General features: G+C 42.6%; 1 protein-coding gene across 1 annotated transcript in view; it reads right to left on the bottom strand.

The window, feature by feature from the left end:
* The window catches only part of LOC134345080 (collagen alpha-5(IV) chain-like), a 217,380-nt gene that overhangs the window by 107,090 nt on the left and 82,455 nt on the right, over positions 1–27,835 (bottom strand). The window contains exons 9-14 of the mRNA XM_063045211.1: positions 27,223–27,339; positions 23,591–23,656; positions 13,953–13,988; positions 2,587–2,649; positions 1,063–1,098; positions 611–643 (exon numbers count right to left, since the gene is read on the bottom strand). Coding sequence (XP_062901281.1) covers positions 611–643; positions 1,063–1,098; positions 2,587–2,649; positions 13,953–13,988; positions 23,591–23,656; positions 27,223–27,339 — 351 coding nt within the window. The remainder of the gene's footprint in view (positions 1–610; positions 644–1,062; positions 1,099–2,586; positions 2,650–13,952; positions 13,989–23,590; positions 23,657–27,222; positions 27,340–27,835) is intronic.

Genomic DNA, 27,835 nt, shown 5'->3' with positions numbered 1-27,835 from the left:
TCTGCCTGGGAGAAAGTCTTTGGCTGTCCACTCCACCCGTGCCCCTTATCGTCTTGTACACCTCTATCTAATCTTCCTTCACTACTTAACAGCTGATATAATCAATTGATATTTGTTATTTTGGATCACTGAAACAACAACACTGGAAGATTTTAAGCCCTGATTGCTCATCCTTAAGCAGGACTATTTCATCTCAATGACCTGCAGGGAGCACAGTTATGAATAGTGACTTTGCAAGTTCACCATGATCTGTAATGCTAGCAATAGGAAATAAAAAAGGGAATATTTGTTAACCAAGATATAAAAATAAAGAACAGTATCAGCTGTAATGATATGTCCATTTAAGATAAGTCAGAGGAATATCTCCTTAAGAACAGAATTGAATATTATATTCATAAATCAACATGTAACCAATGAGATCAAACAATATAAGAAGAATCTGAAGAATCCAATCATTTAAATATGCACAATACAGTCTATAAGGTATTCTGATATCCAAACTCCTCCAAATAAGAAGTTTTATACTTTTCATGAAGTAAGTTTGAAATGGAAATAAATACAATGATGTTCCCAATGTGAAAGTAATGTCACCACAGAATGAAACACTTACCTTATCACCTTTTTGTCCTGGAAATACAATACCCTGCCAATAAAAATGTAAATATAAACTTCCAAAAGAAACTTCACATTGGTGTCTGTACATGAGTTTGTAGAAATCTTGTAGGTCCAAAAGAGACTGAATTTTAAATCCACCAACTAAATTTCAAACTTTGAGACCATTCAGGGTGGGTGAGTTCATCCAATGGGACCATGAAATAGTGGAGCAGAATTAGGCCATTCGGCCCATCAAGTCTGCTCCACCATTTCATCATGACTGATCCATTCATCTGGAAAGCCTCATTATAGCATTTAGCTTTTGTGCAATATTCACAGGGTTATGCTTCTTCAATCCAGATTATAAAAGTATTGTTATGCACATTATTCAAAATTTAGTATCAATGCTAACAAAATAACATTTAAAATTAAATTATTCTTTAGGTTCGAGGATTGATGAAAACATACCTTTTCACCCCGTGATCCTTTTATACCTGGGGGTCCCTAAAACAAAAATTGATTTGTAAATAATCAAGCTTTCTTCTATCAGAAGAAATAGGACATAAAACACAGTAAAGACCCATCGGGCCACAACGTTGTGCCAACTTTTTACTCTACTCTTAGATCAATTCAACCCTTCCCTCCCAAATAGCCTCCATCTTCTAGCATCAGTGTGCCTATCTATGTCTCTCAAATGATCCCACTGATTCTGTCTCTATCTTCACCCTGGTAGTGTGTTCCATGCACCACCACTCTGTGTAAAACAACTTACCTCTGGCATCCTGCTTATACTTTCCTCCAATCGCCTTAAAATGATACCCCGCTCATATTAGCCATTTCCACCCTGGGGAAAAGTCTGTGGCTGTCCACGCGATCTATGCCTCTTATCATCTTGTATACCTCTGCACTCCTTTGCTCCAAAGAGAAAAGCCCATGCATGCTCAGCCCATCCTCAAGAGACATGCCCTCCAATCCAGGCAACATCCTGATAAACCTCCTCTTCACCATCCTAAAGCTAAAGCTTCCACATCTTTCCTATAATGAGACAACCAGAACTGAACACAATATTCCAAGTGTGGTCTAACCAGGGTTTTATAGAACTGCAGCATTACCTCATGGCTCTAGAACTTAATCTCTCTACTAATGAAAGTCAACACACCATATGCTTTCTTAACCACCATATCAACTTGCAAAAGTTACATATGAGTTTTATCTTTAAGGTTACTTTGCATTACATTTCAATGTCAGCTATCTTTAACAATACTTTTTGATAAATTTGCATCATATTTATTGCTCCCATCACTCATTGTAAACACTTTCAACCACCTTCTGTAATGCAGTTTACATCGTAAACTCATGCTGACGTTTGTGTATTTATGCACATTTCATTGCATATTTGTACTTCTAACTTTATTTTTATATAACTACTTATTCTGTAGAATTGTTGAATGTTGTCTGTTTTTGTTGCTGATTTTTGATCCCTGATCCCCTATTCTCCAAGCACAGTGATACCTGAATTAGCTTATTCAAAGCATTCTACCATTCTGTTTCTACGATACTGATGTGGTTTCTAACTGCTGGTCAGGAGTCAGATGATCAATGCCTGTTGTCGAAGTCCTTGATTGACTACGAGGACTGGTCACCACTATCTTCTCATTGGAAATCAAGGAAAGGTAGCAAATGCTGACTTTGGCAGAGTTCCTACATCTTATACATTAAAAAAAAACTTAGTTTAGTGCTGTTCATCTTACTTGTAACAAGCAAAACCCAAACTGCTGAAGCATCTCAGTGGGTTGGGCAGTATCTTTGGAGGCTGAGGGATAGATGGTGTTTCGAGTTAAGACTCCATCTAAGGATCAAAGCGAGGTTCTGACCCAAAATGTTGACTATCCCTCTGCCTCCGCAGATGCTGGTTGAACTACGGAGTTCCTCCAGCAGTTTGATTGCTTGCTCCAGTTTACAGCACTTGCAGTCTCACGTGTCCCAACTTACATGTCGGCCTTGTAGTCCTCTTGGTCCGGCAATGCCTGGATCACCTGGGTTCCCTTGACAACCCTGGGGAAAAGAGAAGAAAGAATTCATTGCTTCTACACTGGTTGGTATGTGACTGATTCAAAATGTGTCAAAATAAATGGCTCCTTTAAACACCTGAATAGCCACGATGGTCTCCTTTTGTACAATGGTAACTTATGTTGGAATACTGTGCCGAAATCTGCACTCTTAGGTACTGTTACTTAAGCTTGTATTCACATGCATGAATCTTCAATAGTGTCCTACCGAATGTAACCTAATTACAAATGAATTACCCTGCTTTTGTAGAGCACCAACACAGGGGCACAGAGCGAAGTTCAAAGTAAATTTATTATCAAACTACATATATGTCACCATATACTAAACTGAGATTCAATTTCTTGTGGGCATTCATAGTAAATACAATGAAGCACAGTAGAGTCAACGGAAAACAGCACACAACAAAGACGGACAACAACCAATGTGCAAAAGGAAACAAATTGTAGAAATATAAAAAAGAAAAATGAACAAAATAATAAACATCAAGAACATGACTTGTAAAGTCCTTGAAAGTGAGTCCATAGGTTGTGGAATCACTTCAGTGTTGGGGTAAGTACAGCACAGAACTACAAAGTAGATAGCCTTGGTGTTGTGCCGAGATTTTAATCTACTCCAAGAACAATCTAGCCCTTCCCTCCCACATAGCTCTTCTTTTTTTTCTACATTCCAAATGCTTCTCTAGGAGTTTCTTAAATCCCCCTAATGTATCTGTCACTATCAGCACCTCTACCAGGGCGTTCCACACACCCACCACTCTCAGTGTAATAAAACCTACACCTGACATCCCCATTATACTTTCCTCCAATCACCTTACAGTTATGACCTCCTTGTATTGGCCACTTCTGCCTTGGGGGAAAGGTCTCAGGCTTTCCGCTCACTCTACACCTCTTATCACCTTGTTCCTGTCATGGTCCGGTCCGTGAAGTCTGCATTCCGGTTCACGGTCCGGTCCGTGGACTCAGGCCTCCGGGTCTTCCAGCTGTCCCTTGTTTGAGTTAATCATTGGCACCTGATTCCCATCTTTGGGCTTGCAATATAAGAAGCCTTGGGATTGAGTGTGGGCTGCTGGTTTGTATTCTCAGTCCTCCTTGAAGTAATCTGCTGATGAAACCGTTTGTGATCTCTAGGCCTGGTTGGAGGACCACTGCTTCATGGAGCCTTGTTGCCACTTATATAACCATATAACAATTACAGCACGGAAACAGGCCATCTCGGCCATTCTAGTCTGGCTGAACTCTTACCCTATCCTAGTCCCACCGACCTGCACTCAGCCCATAACCCTCCATTCCTTTCCTGTCCATATATCTATCCAATTTAACTTTAAACGACAACATCAAACCTGCCTCAACCACTTCTGCTGGAAGCTCGTTCCACACAGCTACCACTCTCTGAGTAAAGAAGTTTCCCCTCACGTTACCCCTAAACTTTTGTCCTCTAATTCTCAACCCATGCCCTCTTGTTTGAATCTTCCCCACTCTCGATGGAAAAAATCTAACCACGTCAACTCTGTCAATCCCCCTCATAATTTTAAACACCTCTATCAAGTCTCCCTTCAACCTTCTATGCTCCAAAGAATAAAGACCTAACTTGTTCAACCTTTCTCTGTAACTTAGGAGATGAAACCCAGGCAACATTTTAGTAAACCTCCTCTGTACTCTCTCAATTTTATTGACATCCTTCCTATAATTCAGTGACCAGAACTGTACACAATACTCCAGATTTGGCCTTACCAATGCCTTGTACAATTTCAACATTACATCCCAACTCCTATACTCTATGCACTGATTAATAAAGGCCAGCAAACCAAAAGCTTTCTTCACCACCCTATCCACATGCGATTCCATCTTCAGGGAACTATGCACCATTATTCCTAGATCCCTCTGTTCTAAAGCATTCTTTAATGCCCTACAATTTACCATGTATGTCCTATTTTGATTAGTTCTACTTGTTGGAGTAGTCTTTGTGGTATGGATTTGGCTGTTTCCGTAGCCAGCTGAGGTTGCTGGCTGAACTGAGACTCGGAGCTTCCCCGGAGCAGAGATGGAACTGTCTGTTGTTCTTTGGTGTTTGTCTCTTCTTGTCCTTGCCTCCATGGGGTAAGTCAGGCTGTCTTGCTGTTGCCCTGCGGGGGGGGGGGGGGAGTCATGTCTTGTCTTGTCTTGTCCTTGCCTCTGTGGGGTAAGTCAGGCTGTCTTGCCATTGCCTTGCAGGGGGACATGTCTTGTCTTGTCTTTGCCTCTGTTGGGTAAGTCTGGCCATCCTGCCGTTACCCAACAGATGGACCTCTCCCACCTTGGTGTGGAGAAGTTGAGTCTCGGCTTGTCTTAGGATAAGTCCCAGCTCTATGTCTATGTTCTGTCCTGTCCAATGTTAGTGTCATGTTAAAGATGAGTCCCGGCTTGTCGAAGGATAAGTCCCGGCCCTATGTTGATGTTTGGTTCCCAGTCTGTCTCTGAGCTCCAAGAACTCCAGCCTCGAGGATCCCACAGCCAAGCTCAAGCCTCAAGAACCCAAGCCTCGACAATCCCGCAGCCAAGCTCCAAGGACCCAAGCCTCGAGGATGCTGCCGCCAAACACAAGACTCAAGAACCCAAGTCTCGAGGATCCCGCAGCCAAGCTCAAGACTCAAGAACCCAAGCCTCGACAATCCCGCAGCCAAGCTCCAAGGACCCAAGCCTCGAGGATCCCGCAGCCCTCAAGACCCAAGAACCCAAGCCTCGAGGATCCCGCAGCCAAGCTCAAGACACAAGACCCCAGCCTCAAGCCACAAGAGCTAAGACCCCAGCCTGTCTCCAAACTCAAGGCTCTAGACCCCAGCCACTCCTGTCCTGAAGCAATGTTATGTCCTTGCCTGGTTCTGGTTCCGAGGCAAGACCCAGGTTCTGGGTCCTTGTTCAGTTTCGGGCTTGGAGTCCAAGCCTTGTCTCCTAGTCCATGGTTCCTAGTCCTGGTCCCGCTTTCCCTAGCCCAAGTCCGCATTCTTGTCCCTGCTTCTTGCCTGAATCCTGTCACGTCCCTACTCTAGTCAAGTCCTGTTCCTTGTACTTCAGTGTCTGTGTCTCGAATTGGGTCCATTCCCAGCACCTCATTGTGACACCCCTGGTGGCCATCAATTTAAATTTAACTTCCCATTCCCATTCTGACATGTCAGTCTACTGCCACAATGAGGCTATCCTCACGGGGGAGCAGCACTTTATATTCTGTCTGTGTAGCCTCCAATCTGATAGCATGGACATCAATGTCTCAAACTTCTAGTAATTTCTTCACCCTCTTGCTTTTCTATTTTTTTATTGCCCATTCCGGCTCTCCTCTCCTCACCTGCCCACCGTCTCCTCTGGTGCCACTCCTCCTTCCTTTTTTTTCCCATGGTCCTCCGTTCTCTCCAATCAGATTCCCTCTTCTTCAGCCCTTTACCTCTTCAACCTGTCACCTCCCAGTTTCTCACTTCATGCCCCATCCCCTATAAACTTAACTTCCCCCTCACCTGGTCTCACCCATCACCTTCTAGCTTGTACTCCATCCCCTCCCCCTTTTTATTCTGGCTTCAGCTCCCCCCCACCCCCCCGCAGTCCTGATGAAGGGTCTCAGCTGAATTGTTGACTGTTTATTCCACGCTGCAGATGCTGTCTGACATGCTGAGTTCCTCCAGCATTTTGTATGTGTTGTTCACTTATGCTGCCTGCCCATCGATCTTTTAAAGGTCTATAAAACGGAAAATCAAGATGCAGGTTTAAGGAGTATTCAACCACTTCATTTTGGATTTGAAGGGTAGTTTTACTCTCAAAATTTGCTAAAAAGGCACAGAATGTTTAATAGATGCACTTCTTTTCTCTGACCTGGACAAAGATAACGGGTTTTGATTTAAGATGAAATGGTTTTGATGCATTCCCTGATGTTGAATTATTTCATGTTAACTTCATGGAGCAAATACTCCATTACCTACATTCTGCTTTCAGCTGCCATAGAACCGTTCATTTTCTCAAAATCTTGAACAATATAATCACTACAATGAATTCTACTGAAAGTCAAAAATGAAGCTGCAGATGCTGGTAATCTGAAACAAAACAAAGTTAACATTACAGATAATTCTACAAAAGGTCACAAACCTGAAATATTGACTCTATTTCTCATCTTATAGATATGGCCTGATATGCTGACTATATCCAGCATGTTCTATTTTTGCCGTGGTAAAATCTATTTGCTCTTTCTTCATCTCAGACATAGCAATGCGACTAATTTTTCCAATGCCATCAAAATCTCTTCAGCCACCACTTTCAGAAATCTGGGGTGAACACCATCTGGTCCAGGTGACTTACCTACCTTCATACCTTTTTGTTCACATGAACCTTCTCTCTAGTTACGGTAACTTCACACACTTCATAACCCCTGATGCCTGAAACTTCCACCATACTGCTAGAGTCTTCCACAGTGAAGATTGATGCATAAGAATTATTCAGTTTGTCTGCCGTCTCCTTGTACTTCATCACTATCTCTCCAGCATCATTGTCCAGTGGTCCAATATCCATTCTCATTTCTATTTTGCACTTTATGTATTTGAGGAAACTTTTGGTACCATCTTTAACATTACTGGCTAGCTTACATCGGTATTCCACCTTTACACTCTTAATGAATTTTTTAGTTGTCTCCTGTTAGCTTTTAAAAGCATCCCAATCCTCTAACTTACGACTAATTTTTGCTCTATTATATGCCCATTCTTTGGCTTTTATGTTGGCTTTGACTTCTCTTGCTAGCCATGGTTGTGTCATCTTTCCTTTGGAATCTTCATCCTTTTGGGGATGTATATAGCCAGTGCCTTCTGAATTGCTTTCAGAAATCCCAGCTTTTGGTGCTCTGCTGTCATCCCTGCTAGTGTCCTTTTCCAATCAGTTCTGACCAACTCCTCTCTCATGCCTCTGTAATTCCCTTTACTCCACTGAAATACTGATACATCTGACTTTAGCATCTCCTTCTCAAATTTCAGGGCAAATTTAACCATATTATGATCACGTTCCTCTAAGAGTTCTTTTACCTTAAGATCTCTGCACAACACCCAATCCAGAATAGCTATCCCATCATAGGCTCAACCACGAGCTGCTCTAGAAAGCCATCTCATGGACATTCTAGAATTTCCCCCTTCCTGGAATCCAGCACCAACCTGATTTTCCCCAATCTACCTGCATATTGAAATCCCCCATGACTACTGTAGTATAGCTCTTTCAGCATGCATTTTCTATCTCCCATTGTAATTTGTAGATCACTTCCTTACTACTGTTTAGGGGTCTGTATACAACTCCCATCAGGGTCTTTTTACCCTTGCAGTTCTTTAGATTTATCAATAATGATTCAGCACCTTCTGACCCTAAGTCACCTCTTTCTAATGATTTGATTTCATTTTTTTACCAACAGTGCAACACCACCCTCTCTGTCCTTTCGATATAATGTGATTCCTCAGACATCAAGTTCCCAGCAACAATCTTTCAGCCATGATTCAGTGATGCCTACAGCAGACATCCCACCCTGCAAAAACTCATTTCAGGGAGGTAGCACCCCCGCCCCCTGCAACCCCATATTCCCACCCCCACCCCCCCCCCCACAGTCGACCTCGAAGGGTGAATGTAATACTTTGTTTAGTGATTTTGTCTAATCTGTAAACCAAGTTGGGTATATGCAGAAAATGTGACATTAAAATATGTACTTATATTATATTATATTTTCATGGAGTCGTTTTTTTTTATTCTATTACAACTTTAAGCAAATCTACAGGGAGTTTGGCCTCCTCACTTGGGACATCAATAGAGTAGCTCCTTAGTAGCTATTCAGCTAGTTTAAATAACGTTAGCTATGCTAATGTATGAATGACCCCTGTTAAACTCACCTCAACATGTCTTTTACATTTTAACCCACCATGGGCAATAGAAAAGTCACTGTTGTAAACAGTGCAGCGAGCAACACTGTCATTATTTTTGAGGTCGACTGTAAAGCCCTCCCACAGAGAAAACTGATAGGTCTACTTAGCACGAAGAGAGACCAACCAGGATGCTCGCTCTCCCTCTCAAAAAATCAATTTCCAGGATATTGTATATAATTTCCGGGTGTCAGGGAGCCGCTATCAATATGCGGGAGACTCCTGGAATTTCCGGGAGAGGTGGGATGTCCACTACAGCATCATACATGCCAATCTGCAGCAGTGCTACAAGTTCATCTGCCTTGTTCCAAAATACTGTGTGCATTCAAATATAGCACCTTCAGTCCTATATTCATCCTTTGCAATTTTCTCTCCAACTCATCCTGTTGACTGCAATTTTGTCCTGTCATCAGTCTCTCTCTGCTAGGAGTCTCACTACACATTGCCTCTGTTTGAAAACCAACTACCTCATCTTCGGTACTATCACTCCGATTCCCATCCCCCTGTAAAATTAGATTAAACCCACCTGAACAACCTGCCCTCCAGGATTTTGATGTTTAATTCATTACTTGACATTTAATTTGATATTCCTCCTCTCCAGTACATATTCAATAAATTATCACATTCAATTTTCCTTTGCTCCAGTAAAAAGATTCTTCTAGGTCTGTTAAACAAAAATCTTGAATGTGGAATAAATTTAATAGCATATATGTTTAATAAAACAGATATTCTGCTTTCTGAAGTAATTTAGAAACTATAATTTTATCTTAAATTTCCAGTGACTGTAATAAATTGCTAAAATCATATATCAAATAAGATATGCAATAATCACAACTGGGATCACAAGTTTTGTTCAGTGATTGTCACAGGGATTTCTGATTGTCTCATTAGATGATTGAGTTGGCTGCCTTGCCTTTCTACCTCAATCCTTAATAAGAACATAAGACCATCAGATATCGGAGCAGAAGTCGGCCAAGTGGTCCATCCAGTCTGCTCCTCTATTTCATCATAGCTGACCCATTTTCTTCTCAGCCGCCATCTCCTGACTTCTCCCCATATCCCTTCACACCCTGACTAATCAGGAATCCATCTACCTCTGCCTTAAATATTCCACAGATTCACCAATCCCTGTTCTAAATGGACATCCCTCTAATCTGAGACTGTGTCCTCTGGTCTTAGACTCAGCCACAATAGCAAACATCCTCTCCACATCCACTCTATCAAGGCCTTTCAACATTTGATAGATTTCAGAGAGATCACACCCGCCCCCCCCATTCTTCTGAATTCTAGTGCGTAGGGGCCCAGAGCCATCAGACACTCCTCATACGATCAGCTGTTCAATCCCAGAATCATTTTCACAAACCTCATTTGAACCTTCTTGAACGTCAGCACATTGTTTCAAAGATAAGGGGCCCAAAACTGCTCACAGTCCCCCAAGTGAGGCTACACCACAGCTTTATAAAGACTGAATGCTACATCTTTGCTTTAAAATCCTAGTCTAATGTGGTCCACCTGCTGTGAGAGGTAAGGAACTGTCAATGTTTTATGTTGAATCCCTGAAATTCCTTTCCCTCCACAGATTCTGGTCGACTTGTTGGTTCGCCCATCGGACTGCTCGTTGCTCGAGGCTCCACCACCCACAGACTCTTTGCCTCCATTTGCCTTCATTGTTTACAGGGATGGGTAGCTGTAATGATTAATCGGCCAGGGTGCAGGCTGACTAAGCGATAACCAGTACCAGGATCGTTTCAGGCAGACATCAGCTGCTGCTGGACAGGTGAAAGATGCATGTTGGTCTGCCTGAAGCTTACTGGCCTTCCAGCGTTAATGTTGCCCACAGGTTAATGCTGCCAGCCGGTACATTCCGTGGTGCAGGAGTGCCTTCTGAGGAATGCACTGAAGCTCAGAGCAGCCGCCCAGTGGGGAAGAGCTATAGGCTTGGGGTTCTACCACCATTTGACACAGACAGCTGATCAAATGCTTCCTGGGTGCGCTGTTATGGAGAAAACACTGACGCCTTATAAGAGAATGTATTGACTTGCCAATATGAACACAAAAGATGTGTTCTGATGTATTTACTCTATCAAAGTTCAAAGGAAATTTATCAAAGTTGGTACATGTTACCAGAAACTAATTTGAGATTCACTTTAGTGTCATAGAGCACCACAGCACAGAAACAGACCCCATACTCCTACCACCCTCTGAGTGAAGAAACACCCCCTCATGTTCATTTCATCCTTCACCCTTAACCCATGACCTCTGTTCCTAGTCCCACCCAACCTCAGAGGAAAAAGCTTCTTTACATTTACCCTGTTTATATCCCTCATTATTTTGTAGATCTCTATCAAATCTCCTCTCATTTTTATACACTCCAGGGAATAAAGTCCCAACCGACAACTCAGGTCCTCAAATCCTTGCAACATCCTTGTAAATTTTCCCTGCATTCTTTCAGTCTTGTATCTCTCTCTCTCTCTGGCTATCCATCCCATAGGATGATGATGGTTCCTTTCAGTCAGTTAGTGAGGTGGTACCCCACTCCTCAGAAGGGAACGACGTGTGCGTGAGTGGATTTTAGGTGAGTAGGGGGTTGCACAGATCCAGACCCACCCTCTCGACATCCCCTCCTGGATCCAGCAGCATGGTGGGGTCCAAGGCAGCTGGGGGAAGTTCTGTTGCAGTGAATGGCCAGACCAAGCTTCGATGCAAGGGATGCCCTTTCCACGCTTCACGGCACGTGTTTGCTCGATGGCCGTTGACCCTACGAGAGGGTTCATCCACCCTTTGACAGGTTTTGTTTTTTGTCCTGCAGGGTGTCTAGCCACCCTCCTCACCAGACAAGCCTGGGGGGGGAGCCGGTTTAGTTGCCGACCACCCGACCATGCGACAGGTAGTACTGGGTTACATGGTACCAGTAGCACTCAGACCAGTGACCTGACCAATCTTGTATACATCTTTCCCGTAGGTAAGTGAGCACACAATAGTCCAAATTAGGCCTCACCATTGCCTTATAAAAATTAAACATAACATCGCAAATCCTGTACTCAACACTTTAATTTATGAAGGCCAATTTGCCATAAGTGTTCTTTATGTCCCTATCTACCTGTGACACCACTTTCAAGAATTCATACCCAAAGTAAAATTTATTATCAAAGTAGGTACTTGTTACTATCTTGAGACTCAGTTTCTTGCAGCCAATTACATGAAAAAAAAGTCAAATAGAATTTCCTGAAAAAAAACTACATCTGAGGCAATGACTGACAAACAACCAATGTGCAAAAGAAAACAAGCTAATAAAAAAATACTGAGAACAAGAGTTGTAAAGGGTCCTTGAAAGTGAGTCTATAGGTAACATATTATTTATTTTGGCCATAAGACATAGGAGCAGAATTAGGCCATTCAGCCCATCAAGTCTGCTCTGCCAGTCCATCATGGCTGATCCCGGATCCCACTCAACCCCAAACACCTGCCTTCTCACCATATCCTTTGATGCCCTGACCGATCAGGAAACAATCAACTTCCGCCTTAAATATACTCACAGACTTGGCCTCCACTGCAGTCTGTGGCAGAGCATTCCACAGATTCACTACTCTCCAGCTAAAATAAAATCCTCCTCACCTCTGTTCTAAAAGGTCGCCCCTCAATTTTGAGGCTGTGCCCTCTAGTTCTGGATACCCACACCATAGGAAGCATCTCCACATCCGCCATATCTAATCCTTTCAGCTTTTGATAGGTTTCAATGAGATCCCCCTACATTCTTCTGAACAGTGAGTACAGGCCCAAAACTGCCAAACGTTCCTCATATGTTAACCCCTTCATTCACAGAATCATCCTCGTGAACCTCTCCCACAACACTCCAAGTCAACACTGTTGACAATACACCAAATGCAGCCTGACTAGTGTCTTATAAAGGCTCAGCATTATCTCTTTGCTTTTATATTCTATTCCCTATGAAATAAATGGCAACATTGCATTTGCCTTCTTTACCACAGGCTCAACTTGTAAATTAACCTTATGGGAGTCTTGCACGAGGACTCCCAAGTCCATCTGATGTTTGAACCTTCTCCCCATTTAGATAATAGTCTGCACTAATGTTCCTTTTACCAAAAAGCATTATCGTACATTTCCCAGCACTGTATTCCATCTGCCACTTTTTTGCCCATTCTTCCAGTTGTTTAAGTCCTGCTGCAATCACATTGCTTCCTCAGCACTACCTACCCCTCCAAATATCTTCATATCGTCTGCAAATTCTGCCACAAATCCATCAATTCCATTATCCAAATCACTGTCAAACAATATGAAAAGTAGCAGTCCCAATACTGACCCCTGAGGAACACCACTAGTCACTGGCAGTCAACCAGAAAAGCCTCCTTTATTCCCACTCGCTGCCTCCTGCCTGTCAGCCATTCCTCTATCCAAGCCAGTATCTTTCCTGTAACGCCATAGGATTTTATCTTGTTAAGCAGCCTCATGCATGGTACCTTATCAAATGCCTTCTGAAAATCCAAGTAAATGACATCCATTTGTATTAAATATACAAATACAGTATATTTTTGGGGTGGTGAGAATGAGTATTTGGTGGTTTTATATTTTAGGATTAACAGCAATGCTGAGAATGTATTTATTGAGATACAGCACAGAATCGGCCCTTCGAGCCACACTGCCCAGCAATCCCCCAGGGTAACCCTAGCCTAATCACAGGATAATAAACAAGGACACATTAACCTACCAACCTACCATCTTTGGATTGTGGGAGAGCCCGGAGGAAAGCCACGTGGTCACTGGGAGAATGTACTAACTTCTTACAGGCAGCAGCAGGAATTGAACCTGCATAACTGGTGCTTATAAAGCATTGTGCTAACCATTACACTACTGTGTCGCCCCATCTGAGTCGTTGACCTGACTACTAAATGAAAGGAAATGGAACACTGGCTTTCAAGTCATGCCCACATTTAGTTCCTGAGAGAAGCCATGTTAGGTAGTGGTCTGTTCCAGCCTGTGCAATGCTTCCAATGGCAGAGACTTTTCTCCAATAATCAACCTTCCTTTTGTCTCAGGCTTTCCCTCCCGCTTTGCTCAAGATTTTGCTGTCCTATTCCTGTCCTCACCTCTTTCTGCTTCCCCTTGCCCTTTTCACCTTTCCTTCAGGCTTTCTTTCCTCCTATCCCATTATCTCTTTTCACATGACTTGAATGACTAACATGTTAATGAAAATAAATTAATGTTGCACAGTGATTAACTGTAGATTCTATTCAAATGCTTCCTCTCATAATTCAGCTCATCAGATACACACTTTCAATCTGATTGCTCTTTTAATCATTTATCATTTAGCAGATGAAGCCAAGATAATCCCTAATTAGGAGCAACTAGATGATTTGTTACTTACAGGTACTCCACTTTCTCCTTGGAATCCTGGGTCTCCCTATTGACAAGAGAACAAATTACTGTATTAAACCTCCGTGTTATTTTTAATTATTTTGAAGATTTTATAATATAATCAAACAAAATAAATCCATTCTACAAAATGCGATTAACCACCAAAACTGTAGCAAAATGGACACCTTGTCCATTCATCCCTCCCCACTGATCTCCCTCCTGGCACTTTTCCTTGCTACACCTGCCCCTACACCTCCTCCCTCACTACCATTCAGGGCCCCCAAAGTCCCTGCAGGTGAGTTGACACTTCACCTGTGAGTCTGTTGGGGTCATAGTGTGTTCTGGGTATAGCCGCCTGTATATTGGTGAGACCTGACATAAATTGGGAGACCACTTTGCTGAGCACTTTTTCTCTGCCCACCACAAAAAAATGGGATCTCCCAGAGGCCACCTATTTCCATTCTACTACCTATTCCCAAAATGTCACTCCATGCTCTCTATGCCACAAAGAGGCCACACTCAGGATGGAGGAGCAACAATTTATATTCCATCTGGGTAGCATCCAACCTGAACATCATTTCTCAAACTTCTGGTAATTCCACCCCCCCCCACCCACTTCACCACTCCCCCATTCCCGTTTCCCTCCCTCATCTTATCTCTGTACCTGGCCTTTACCTCCCTCTGGTGCCTCCCTCCTTTCCTTTCTTCCATGGCTTGCTGTCCTCTTCTATCAAATTCCCCTTTCTCCAGCCCTTTATGTCTTTCACCAATTGGCTTCCCTGCTCTTTACTTCACCCCTCCCCCTCTCCCGGTTCCTCCTATCACCTACTATCTGGTATTTATTTCTCCTCTCCCCCCACCTTCTTACTCTGACTTCTCATCTTCTTTTACCAGTCCTGATGAAGGGTCTCGGCCTGAATCGTCAACTGTACTCTTTTCCATAGATGCTGACTGGCCTGCTGAGTTCCTCCAGCTTTTCTCATGTGTTTACTTCTCCATTTTTAATAATATTTTATCATTCCTAGTATTACATATGCCTATCACATGCCCCAGGAAAATAATTATTTGGGCTATTTCAGAGGGAACCAAGCACATTATTGTGGACTATGCTTGCTTAAAATTCAGCAGTAAAAGAGATTGTCTGCAGACTCTGATTATTGAAACATAGACACCTCATTTGACACTCAGGATGAGTTTCCAGAAATTAGAGGAATAGTACAATCAGCACTGCAAAGAGTCATTGTATACATAGTAATAATTACTAATAGGGCTGCTGTACTGAGAATTTGGTAAATTCCTCGTCCTCTGCTGCTGGACCAGCTATTTTCTGTGGCAATGAAACAGAGAGCCAGCAGGTGGCAGTATTTCGCTGCTCACCGCCTCTCCCCGGTGCTGACCATTTTTCCTCAGCCTCACTCAAAGCGATTTGGCAACGCCGATCTCATCAATGACTCCATGCACAGCGGAGCGCTCGCATCTGATAAGGAGCTTCACTCTGCTGCGGTGCATCTGCGAGACGGTCGGGTCAGCGTAGCTGCAAGGCAGGGCGAGCAAGAGACGATCACTTATGGGATTTGTGTCTTGAGGCACATTCTTAATGATTCTGTGTGCATGGATTTAAAAAATCGGATTAGGCATTGGCTTTGTAGGAGAAACCAGAGAGTAGTAGTAGAAGATTGCCTCTCTGACTGGAGGCCTGTGACTAGTGGTGTGCCACAGGATCAGTGCTGTGTTGTTTGTCATCTCTGTCATTGGTCTGGATGATAATGTGGTTAACTGGATCAGCAAAGTTGCGGATGACACCAAGATTGGAGGTGTAGTGGACAGTGAGGAAGGCTCTCATGGCTTGCAGAGAGATCTGCATCAGCTGGAAAAATGGACTGAAAAATGGAAGATGGAATATAACACAGGCAAGTGTGAGGTTTTGCACTTCAGTAGAACCAAACAGGATAGGTCTTTCACGGTGAACGGTAGGGCACTGAGGAGAGAGACAGAACAAAAGGGTCTGGGAATACAGGTACTGTACATAATTCATTGAAAGCAGCGTCACAAGTAGATAGGGTCGTTAGGAAAGCTTTTGGCAAATTAAGTCTTCATAAATCAATGTACCGAGTACAGGAAATGGGATGTTGAAGTTGTAAAAGATGTTGGTGAAGCCTAATTTGGGGTATTGTGTCAAGTTTTGGTCACCTAGCGACAAGAAAGATTGATAGAGGTATATAAAAATTATGATGGGTATAGACAGAGTGAATGCAAGCAGGCTTTTTCCACTGAGGCTAGGGGAGAAAAAAAAACCAGAGGACATGGGTTAAGGGTGAAGAGGGCAAAGTTTAAAGGGAACATGGCGGGGGGGGGCTCCTTCACACAGAGGGTGGTGGGAGTGTGGAATGAGCTGCCAGATGAAGTGGTAAATGCGGGCTCACTTTTAACATTTACGAAAAACTTGGACAGGTACATGGATGAGAGGTGTATAGGGGGATATGGTCCAGGTGCAGGTCAGTGGGACTAGGCAGAAAAATGGTTCGGCACAACCAAGAAGGGCCAAAAGGCCTGTTTCTGTACTGTAATGTTCTATGGTTCTATGTAAACAGGTTGAAAGAGTACAGAGAAAATTTATAAGGATATTGCTGGGTCCGGAGGACCTGAGATATAAGGGAAGATTGAATATGTGAGGACTATATTCTTTAGAATGTAGAAGATTGAGAGGAGATTTGATAGAGGTATACAAAACTATGAGGGGTATAGATTGGGTAAATGCAAGCAGGCTTTTTCCACTGTGGTTGGGAGAGACTACAACCAGAGGTCATGGGTTAAGGGTGAAAGAGGTCAGAGGATTGTGAGAGTGTGGAACGAGCCGCCAGCACAACTGCTGCATGTGAGCTCAATTTCAACCTTTTAAGAGAAGTTCGGATAGGTACATGGATAGTAGGGCTATGGAGGGCTATGGTCCCATTGCAGGTCGACAGGAATAGGTAGTTGAAATGGTTTTGGCATATTTCTGTGCTGTACTTCTCCATGAGTCTAAACAGAGTGATTTATTTTGCCTCACAGTTTCAGGCTGGAGTGAGCAGCAGATGCTTGTGAGGACTGTTGGGTGGGCTGGGTGAGTGATGTAACTCAAGGCTAAGATGTGGGGGTCAGGGCTTCATCCCGGCTGGCAAGTTCAGTCCATTACTGTGAACCAGCAGCAGTAGCTCCTTGTACTGATGGGTTGCCCAGGACCTATTGTCTCTCTCATGGGCTCACCTTGGATGTGATGTCTTCCAACGCCTTTACTTGGTGGAAGAACACTTCCCAGACCAGAAGTAAATTTAAGTTCTTCAGCTGTGACAGAGTTTTAAATTTGTGCCTGCTGAACTTAATCTTAACATTCCCACAGGACGATGTGAATTCAATATTATTGATATTCAGCTTTGTTGCCTTGCAAAGCTTCTCTCAGGTACGTCTCAGAACCAGATGCTTTGTGCCACACTGACATAATGTGTTTAGCAATATGCGATAACTAATCATGCCACTAAATTAACTGTGAGATAATCTAATGCTATATATCTCTATATCCTTATCTTTTCAGTGTACAGCCATTATATGATTCCAAATCTTTTACTGTACAGGACATTTGTCTTTAGTTTTAGGCACCTTAGGAAGGACACCACTGATTTGGAAAGAGTGCAGAGGAGATTTATGACAATGTTCCTGGGACTTGAGGGAATGAATTCCAGAGAGAGTTTATGCTGGTTGAGAGTTCTTACACTGGAGCAGAGAAGAATGACCTCCAAGAGGACTATAACCATGTAGTAGGGTTTGGAGGCTTGTGTGCCTCAGTGACCTGGAGAGCTTTGTCGGCTGGAGTCAGGTCTTTATGCTTTGGCTTTTGGTAGAGGCACCCGTGCCAAACAGGTCAAAGGGTAAAGGACACACTAGGGGCAGTCCACTGGTCCTCCAGCTTCAGAAGTTCAGCTCAGGGCTAACAACCCTGACTGGTAAGACAAAATTGTTTCAGAAACAGTTATGAAGAATCTTTCTACATATGAGTGCGATGGTATTCCTGATCTTCTACCTGGGATTTGCATGGCTGATAGCAGTGAAAACTGAGAGGAAGCTACTGACATGGTGAAGGAAGACCTGAACACCGCCAGAGACGAAAGACCTTCATTGCTGCCCTAAGTGCCAGTGGCATAACAGGCAGTAGGTGAGTAGGTAGACGAGAATGAGGGGATTATATAGCAGTGTAAAGAAAACATGATTGCCATTGAGAGGGTTAATGACCACAATCTTTGTCTCAGGGCAACACACAAGAAAGGCTTACGGTTTAAGATGGTGCTACCAGATGTGTGCATCAGCTCACTGGTAGTTCAAAAGGCAAGAAATTTGACTAAAAACATTGCTAATAGCACCTTTCCTGAAGTAAGTTGTAGTAAATTAGTCACCACAAACAATGAAGAAGCGAGCGAAGTTGAAGTGAATTCGAGGGGTGAACCATGCTGGTATGTTGCAGACTCAACGCAGATGGAATGAGCCATTTGGAGAGGAGAGGTCAAGGCAGAGGAGTTCTGGGTTGGATTGCTCTGGGCCGCCAAGCCAATTTGGAGAAATTGAGAGTGGCTTCAGGCTGGGCGGCGAAATCTGGGCCTGGAGCAAGTGTCTGGGCAGCATGTTCCAGGCCTGGAGCCTTTCGCTGCAGCAGTGCCTGGGAGGGTCCTAGTGTGAGATACGATACGCTGTTTCAAAAATTTAAACGACGTACTAGAAAGACAGGGCATCAGGATTGGAGGTGAGAACCAATTTCACTGGCTGTCCTGTGATGATGATTCCTCTCTCCGTGGCGCTGAGGCTACGAAGACTGCACCCAGCTGCTGAGCTCCATGCCCGCTAATATGATGGACTGACACCGAGGCTTTGGGCCTATTCCGGGCTGCTCCAGGGTTCAGATCCACAGACTCGTTTTGGCTCGGAATGTGGATGCTCACATCTATTGTTTGTGTGATTTGTGGGCTTTTTTTCCCGTTCCTCTGGGTTCTCTCGGGTTTCCTGCTCTGTGGCTGCCTGTAGGCAAACAAATCTGCAAGAAACCCGAAAGAACCCAATTTAAAAAAATATATAAAGACCAACAACCAATGCGCAGAGAAACAGAAAGAAACCACAAACCATTTTGAAATCCTTTGAACTCCACAGATCAGGCAGCATCTATGGAAATGAATAAATAGTCGACCTTTGGGTCCAAGACCCTTCATCAGGACTTTTTCCTCAGGGTTGGGGAACCAAGAATTAGAGGGCATAGGTTTAAGATGAGAGGAGAGAGATACAATAAGAACCTAGGGAGAAAAGTTTTCATACAGAGTGATCAGAGGAAATGCTTGAGGCAGAGAACAAAATTAAACAACATTTAAAGGGTAGTTGGAGCAGTAAACAGTTAGGAAAAGTTTTGAGAAATATAAGCAAACTGTGAGGGAATGGCACCAGCTCAATGGGAATGTTGGTCAGCATGGACCAGTTGGGCTAAAGGTCTGTCTCCATGTTTATGACTCTGCAACTGTTCCACGTTGTGCTCTACTCTATCGTTCCATTGTTTTACGATCTGTTTTGCATGGTTCACCCTCTACGGGCCATTATTTCTCAATGTCAAGTTATTTCACCCCATGATTTTCATTGGGCAGTTACAACTGTGATCTCTTCTTTGTTTCAACTTCTCTACAGATGAGGTTCAGCTTGGTGGTATGTTCCTGGACTTCTCTGGAGCAGTTGGAAGTTCTCCAAGAACATGGGGAGAGGTTGGAGAGGCTGGGTTTGTTCTCTCTGCATTGAAGGAAGCTGAGAGATGACCTCATACACAGTATGTATGAGAAGCAGATGGTCAAAACCTTACCCCCCGTGAGAGGGGTGTCAGAAACATGGAGAGAAGAGGTTTAAGGTGAGAGGAAAGAGTTTTGAATGGGATCTGGGAGAAAGGTTTTGTTCTTTACACTGAGAGTAGCTGATATCATTGGACAACAAAAATTTTGCTACCTGAATACTTATGGGTGTATCTTATCGATTTTGGGCAGTTGATCGAAGAAAATCACCATTAAATTTCCCTATCACACACCATTTTTTTAAAAATCGCCTGTTTTTGTTAATTTAATTCATAAGTTAAGTCAACTAAAATGGTGCCCACAATGTAAGCTGAGAAGTTTTCTATCTTGTCCACGCATGCCTGGGCATAACATAGAACATAGAACATAGAATAGTACAGCACAGTACAGGCCCTTCGGCCCACAATATTGTGCCGACCCTCAAACCCTGCCTCCCATATAAGCCCCCACCTTAGATTCCTCCATATACCTGTCTAGTAGTCTCTTAAACTTCACTAGTGTATCTGCCTCCACCACTGACTCGGGCAGTGCATTCCACGCACCAACCACTCTTTGAGTAAAAAAACCTTCTTCTAATATCCCCCTTGAACTTCCCACCCCTTAACTTAAAGCCATGTCCTCTTGTATTAAGCAGTGGTGCCCTGGGGAAGAGGCGCTGGCTATCCACTCCATCTATTCCTCTTATTATCTTGTACACCTCTATCATGTCTCCTCTCATCCTCCTTCTCTCCAAAGAGTAAAGCCCTAGCTCCCTTAATCTCTGATCATAATGCATACTTTCTAAACCAGGCAGCATCCTGGTAAATCTCCTCTGTACCCTTTCCAATGCTTCCACATCCTTCCTATAGCGAGGTGACCAGAACTGGACACAATACTCCAAGTGTGGCCTAACCAGAGTTTTATAGAGCTGCATCGTTACATCGCGACTCTTAGACTCTATCCCTCGACTTATGAAAGCTAACACCCCATAAGCTTTCTTAGCTACCCTATCCACCTGTGAGGCAACTTTCAGGGATCTGTGGACATGTACCCCGAGATCCCTCTGCTCCTCCACACTACCAAGTATCCTGCCATTTACTTTGTACTCTGCCTTGGAGTTTGTCCTTCCAAAGTGTACCACCTCACACTTCTCCGGGTTGAACTCCATCTGCCACTTCTCAGCCCACTTCTGCATCCTATCAATGTCTCTCTGCAATCTTTGACAATCCTCTACACTATCTACAACACCACCAACCTTTGTGTCATCTGCAAACTTGCCAACCCATCCTTCTACCCCCACATCCAGGTCGTTAATAAAAATCACGAAAAGTAGAGGTCCCAGAACAGATCCTTGTGGGACACCACTAGTCACAATCCTCCAATCTGAATGTACTCCCTCCACCACCACCCTCTGCCTTCTGCAGGCAAGCCAATTCTGAATCCACCTGGCCAAACTTCCCTGGATCCCATGCCTTCTAACTTTCTGAATAAGCCTACCGTGTGGAACCTTGTCAAATGCCTTACTAAAATCCATATAGATCACATCCACTGCACTACCCTCATCTATATGCCTGGTCACCTCCTCAAAGAACTCTATCAGGCTTGTTAGACACGATCTGCCCTTCACAAAGCCATGCTGACTGTCCCTGATCAGACCATGATTCTCTAAATGCCTATAGATCCTATCTCTAAGAATACTTAGGCAGGACGGAAACTGCTTGGCAGGACAGGTCTTAGAAAGGCTATAAATTTCCATGAGACGTTTTGATATTTGAGACAAATTTTCTCAGAATAATTGATTAATGTTCACAAATCAAACAGGTCATCAATGACAGGCAATTCAAAGAACTTTTAGTGGGACTGGAGATAATTGCATGGAAGGCATTCAAGGATGTGGTTGAAAATTGTCTTGGCCACTACAGAACACCAAGCTACGTGCAATTGGTTGACAACATGCTTCAAGTATATAAAACCATGAAGTGCAACATGTCACTAAAGATTCATTTTCTACATTACATTTAGACTTCCTCCCTGCAAATCTTGGTGCTGTCAGTGACAAGTCAATGTCAGGATATTGCAGTCATGGAGAAACGGTATCAGGGAGACTGGAATCTATTAATGCTGGCTGATTATTGTTGGACACTTAAGTGAGAAGCTTCAAACACTAAGTACAAATGAAAATCATCAACAAAACATTTTTAGTTTAGTTGAACTTATGCAATTAGACACATAATAGTCAGTAACAGTTAATTTCTTGTTTCTCCAAATTCTTACGAGATATAAGTAGTCTGAAATTATATCTGAGTTCACCTTTGAGTGGTCTATCATAAACAAAAAATAATTTTGAAGAAGCAACGCTTTGCAAAAAAATTTGTTGTCCAGTGTACCTGGAGATCATGGAGTTAAAATGTTGGCTTGACCATGATGGGTCAAAGGGTGTGTTTCTGTGTGTATGTCCCCAGAATCTATTCATTTTCAAGGAATAAATTATAGTTAATAAGCAACCATTATTTTAATCAGTAGCAAAGGCATTATGTGCAAAAACAATTCTTTTCCTTAAGTGGTTACTAATTTCCTGATCAGTCTCATCAAAACCCAGAAACCTTTGTCAATTCTAAAACTGATTCTTTGGGGGAAAAAATGATTTTAAGGATTGGGAAATTTTCAGAATTTACCAAAACCAAGTTATTGATGAGGAAAGGGAAATAGAACATGAGTTTTATTAAGGTACATTAAGTACAGCAGGAGAAACTGAAAGCATAATCATAAGCAATGCTTTAAAGTTAATCCTCACTTTAAAAATGGTTTTATTTGGACAAAGTCTTGTTTTGTGAACTGCTGGAAGTGTTGCTACATTCTTTTCACATATCTTTGGCTTTTTCTCCAACATGGGCCTTCATTAAAAGCTAGAGTTTATTAGTTACTATTAATTTACCAATATGTTAGTTACTGTAACATTGTTAGAAAAATAATCTTCTCACTTACGAAGACTCAAAATATTTTTAAAATATTTGAAATCAAGTTTATAGAAAATTAAGTCTTTGGTTGTGTAGAAGGGCAACAAGAATAGAGCAATGATAGATTGATCTTAGAGAAGGTTAAAATGTCAGCACAATATTCTGAGCCAAAAGGCCTCCACTGGGCTGTAGTAGTCTACACCTTCATTAAGTACATCTGCTCATTAAAGCAAATACCTAATTAGCCAATCAAGTTGCAGCAATTCAATGCATAAAAGCATGCAGACATGGTCAAGAGGTTCAGTTTTTGTTCAGATCAAACATCAGAACACGGAGCAAATATGATCCAAGTGACTTTGGCCGTGCGATAATTGTTAGCCCCAGATAGGGTGGTTTGAGTAGCTCAGAAATTGCTGATCTCCAGGAATTTTCACACACAACTGTCTCTCGAATTTACAGAGAATGGTGCAAAAAAAAACAAAAAAGAAAAGCAGTGAGAGGTCGGCTATAAACTTCGTGAAAGAGGTCAGAGGAGAAAGGCCAGACTGGTTCAAGCTGGCAGGTAGGTGACAGTAACTCAAATAACCACGTGTTACAACAGTTATGTGCAGAAGAGCATCACTGAATGCACAAGACGTGGATGGGATACAGCAGTGGAAGACCACGAATGTACACTCAGTTGCCAATTTATAAATTACAGGCAGTACCTAATAAAATGGCCACTGAGCGTCTATTCTGTGTTCGAATAGAATAGAGCATCAGTCCCCAGGCCTATCCATCATTCTCACCTGTTAAGTTACTTTAGATACAGCAGAAGAAAATGAAAGGTTAATCAGAACCAGTGCTTTAAAGTTGATACTCACCGGTGGGCCCATATGGAATGTGGCAATTATGGAATCGCCTTTTGGACCTTTTGGACCTGGAAGTCCCTGTAACAAATGTAATGTATATTGTATTTAAAAACTACATAAAGAACAGCTGCAAAGTAAAATTTCTATCATTTTATCAATGTTTTCTAATGTTTGAATAATTGCTCTTGAAAAAGATATTCAGACTACGAAAGCAACACACATAAAAGTTGCTGGTGAACGCAGCTCTTCTTTCAGCTAGTCCTGACGAAGGGTCTCGGCCCAAAACGTCGACTGTACCTCTTCCTAGAGATGCTGTCTGGCCTGCTGCGTTCACCAGCAACTTTTATGTGTGTTGCTTGAAATTCCAGCATCTGCAGATTTCCTCGTGTTTGCGTTCAGACTACTAAATCTTAAGCTGCAGCCCAATCCTAAATATTTATTTTATATATTGAAACTATTCCATAAAACATGCATGCAACCACTAATATTTCCTTGCTATGTTATTTCCATTACTGTATATCTGTTTGATGCACTTATCTATAAACTTGCTTCAGTTCCTCCTTCCATTGCCTCTCCAGAGCACCACCTAGCTGACATTCATTGCCATAGTTCTCCCTGCTGCTATTGCAGACTGAATTCTATAAGTGCCTCCCCTCTAAAATCATTCACTACTGCCATCTTTCACTGATCCTCCTCTCACCTGCATTTCTTCTTTTTACAGTGCCCAATGCTAACACTCTCTTTGCTCCAAAACTGTCACATATCAAGCTGCTTCACAGCCTAGTTGCAAAAAACATACACTAAGACAAGGTGAAGATCTTAGGGGAGGTGGTCAATGGTTTGGTCAGATACATAAGCTTTAATCAGAAAAGACATGCACAGATACAGGATAGGAACTGTTGAATATGCACTGAGATTGGTGAGGGGCTAAGAGTTAGTTGGTGAAAAGGGGTGATATGTGGGGCAGTTCATTTACTTGTTCGTCAAAAGCTGCTTCTACCATGCCAGTCATTGACTGGACCATTTGCAGTCTGCAGCAGCTCCTTCCCACTGGTTGCCTTATGCACCATGTCACTGGTGTCCAGTTTCAGGCATTTCAGAGGTATAAGAATAGTACATGCAGGAGGTTTGGCCTCTTTTCTTTCATACCCAGGGCCCGGTTCACACTGAGATCACAACCAGTGCTGAAGAACCATTGGGAAAGGATGCTTCAGACTTAGCTGAGTATCTGTTGGTTGAATATTTAGTTTTAGAGTTAATGTAGCATGGGGAGACCTGAATGTTTGATCGAATCTTTTAAATGATTAATGTGCTTATTCATAACATCTCCAAATTTCCTTTTTTTATTGGTCTTTAAGTTAAATTGTCCAACAGATAATTTTTCTTCATAATTTTACTAAAAATTCAACCCATGGCAGTCTGCAGCACCCATCCTAGACAGTGCCTTCTGTCTCACTCACCAAACCCGTGAACCTGATTCCTGGTAACAGAAGGAAGCTCAGAGAGTTCAGGATTGGTCTGGGATGGGTGTTTCAGGCTGCAATGAGTTGAATCTTTAGTGAAATTATGAAGAAAATTTATATGTTGGACAATTTAACTTGAAGATGAATAAAAAAGGGAAATTGAAGATGTTTATTTTCTTTTCTGATATTTTTATTAATTTACATATAAGAATACAGAGCACAGGGAAAAATATGTATCAATACATTATACTAAATCGCAGATAAAGACTCCTTACCCTATATTCATACAGGTCAATCAATTCGTAACATTTTGAAGATGTTTCACGAATGATGGAATAGACCAAAGTTTAATATGGGTAGAGGAAGATATGGAGTAGTTAGGCTTGGAGATAACAAAGGCAAGGATAAAAATTCCTGTAATAGGTGGGCTGAGGTAAGTCTGTCCTGAGTTGTACAGTTGTTTTTCCTGCATATTAACATTAATTATTTTAATATAATCAGCTATGCAGTATGTGTCCAATTGTTTAGTGAATGTTCAGTAGTAAATTGCATGTGTAGCCCACTGCTCTACTCTCTGCACCAATGATGGTTTTGCTACGTGCCCCACAAATGCCTTCAATAAATTTGCTGATGATATAAATGCTGTTGGCAGAATGTCAGATGGAAAGAAGGCATACAGGAGTGAGATAGATCAGCTGGTTGAGTGGTGTCGCAACAACAACCTTGCACCCAATGTCAGTAAAACTAAGGAACTGATTATGGACTGAAGGAAGGGAAAGTTGGGAGAACAGATACCAGTGCTCATCGAGGGGCTCGTCAATAGAAAGGATGAGCAGCTTCAAGTTGCTGGTGTCAGCACCGTTGAAGATCTGTCCTGAGTCCAACATATTGATGCAATTATGAAGAAGGCATGATTTCGGCTATATTTCATTAGGAGTCTGAGGAGATCTGATAAATTACCAGAGACTCTAGCGCAAATTTCTACAGATATACCGTGGAGAACATTCTGACTGGTTGCATCGCCATCCGATATGCAGCTGCAATGAACCAGATGGGAAAAAGCTGCAGAGGGTTATAAACTTGGCCTGTTCCATCATGGCCACTAGCCTCCACAGCATCAAGAACATCTTCAATAGTGGACACCTCAGGAAGGTGGCATCCATCACTAAAGACCTTCACCATCCAGGACATGCAGTCTTTTCATTGCTACCATCAGGGAGGAGGAAACACACTCAGCTTCTTTCCTTCCACTATCAGATATGAACTCATGAAAACGGCCTCATTTGCTTGGATTTCCAGCATCTGCAGATTTTCCCTTGTATCTCATTTTCTGCTATCTTTTTACATGACTTACTTAATTTGATATTTCCTAGTGTAACGTGTAGTTTTTTAAATGATTTGCACTGTACTGTTGCCCCAAAACAACGAATTTCATGACATAGGTCGGTGATAATAAACCTGATTCTCATTGTAGTACAGCTGATTCAGTATTTTTCTCAAAGTTTCTCTGCAACCTGTTGCACTCCACTGAGCCTGACTATTTCGCAGGCTACCACTTGTCACTGGAATGTGCCTTATCTCTCTAGTGAGCTGGTATTTAGTATAAGATAATTAGATCATCTTTTTTCTCCTCCTCCACTTTCCCACTCCCTTACAGTAGAGTGAGTTGGTTACCATTATTTTTTATTGTTAACCTAATAAAATGGGTATAATTACTAGACTTACACCTCTTCTTGACTTTGAAAGAACCTCTGGAACAATATCACCAGATCCAACCGATACAAGGTGGTGAGGCCACTGAGGCAGAGGTGACAGCCATAGTAATAATGAGGTGATGGTGTCAGAAAATCATCTTGTGGACAACTGAGATATGGAGGGTGGAAAGTGTTCTGAGTTGGAGTTCAAAGAAGTTCTGTGCCAAGTTGTTTTTTGAGGTGGGACATAGACGTGCCCTTGAAGGAGTTGTGGTGGGGGAGGGGGGAAACGCCAATAAATTGGTTCATTCAATTGTCTAATTTATTCCTCCAGTTTCTCTTTTAAATATTGCTCACCTTCATCCCCCTCAATAAAAAACATTATATTTCCTCTTCAAATATTTTATTGACGACTTAATTCCAGAGCAGTCTTCTTCCCCTGCATTTCAAACAAAAAGATGATAGTTTTCACTTAAGAATTTCCTACCGGCAGTCCAGTTCTTCCCGGATATCCTGCATATCCTGGAAAACCAGGATCTCCTCTAGATCCATTGCAGCCATCTAAGCCAGGGTGACCTCTCGAACCTTGGAGTCCCGGCAATCCCTAAAATAGTCAATATTTCATTGTTATTGTAGAACCATCTTAGTGTAGCATCCATACTGTTCTAAAGGTCTGTCGGTGAAAGTTGCCATCTGTCCGGTACATGAGAAGGCAAATTAATAGTAGGTGGAGTATATTTTGCCTGGAGGTTGGTGACTAGTAGTGTTCCACAGGGATCAGTTCTAGGACCCCGGCTCTTTATAAGTCACTTGAATAAAGGGGTGGAGGGGTGGGTTAATAAGTTTGCAAACGGCATAAAAGGGGGATGTGTGAATAGAATAGATGGTTGGTGTAGGTTATGATGGGATATAGATTGGATGCAGAGTTGGGCGGAGAAGTGGCAGATGGAGGTCTAACCAGCAAAGTCTGAGGTGATACACTCTGGAAAGTCAAATTTGAAGGCAGAGTACAAGGTTAAAAGCAGGGTTCCTAGCAGCGTGGAGGAACAGAAGGGTCTTGGGGTCTAAGTCCCCAGATATCTCAAAGTCGCCGTTCAAAT

This window comes from Mobula hypostoma, chromosome 4 (assembly GCF_963921235.1).
Source record: "Mobula hypostoma chromosome 4, sMobHyp1.1, whole genome shotgun sequence".
NCBI lineage: Eukaryota > Metazoa > Chordata > Chondrichthyes > Myliobatiformes > Myliobatidae > Mobula > Mobula hypostoma.
Note: the sequence above shows the minus strand (reverse complement) of the source record. Positions and strands in the feature narration are given on the sequence as shown.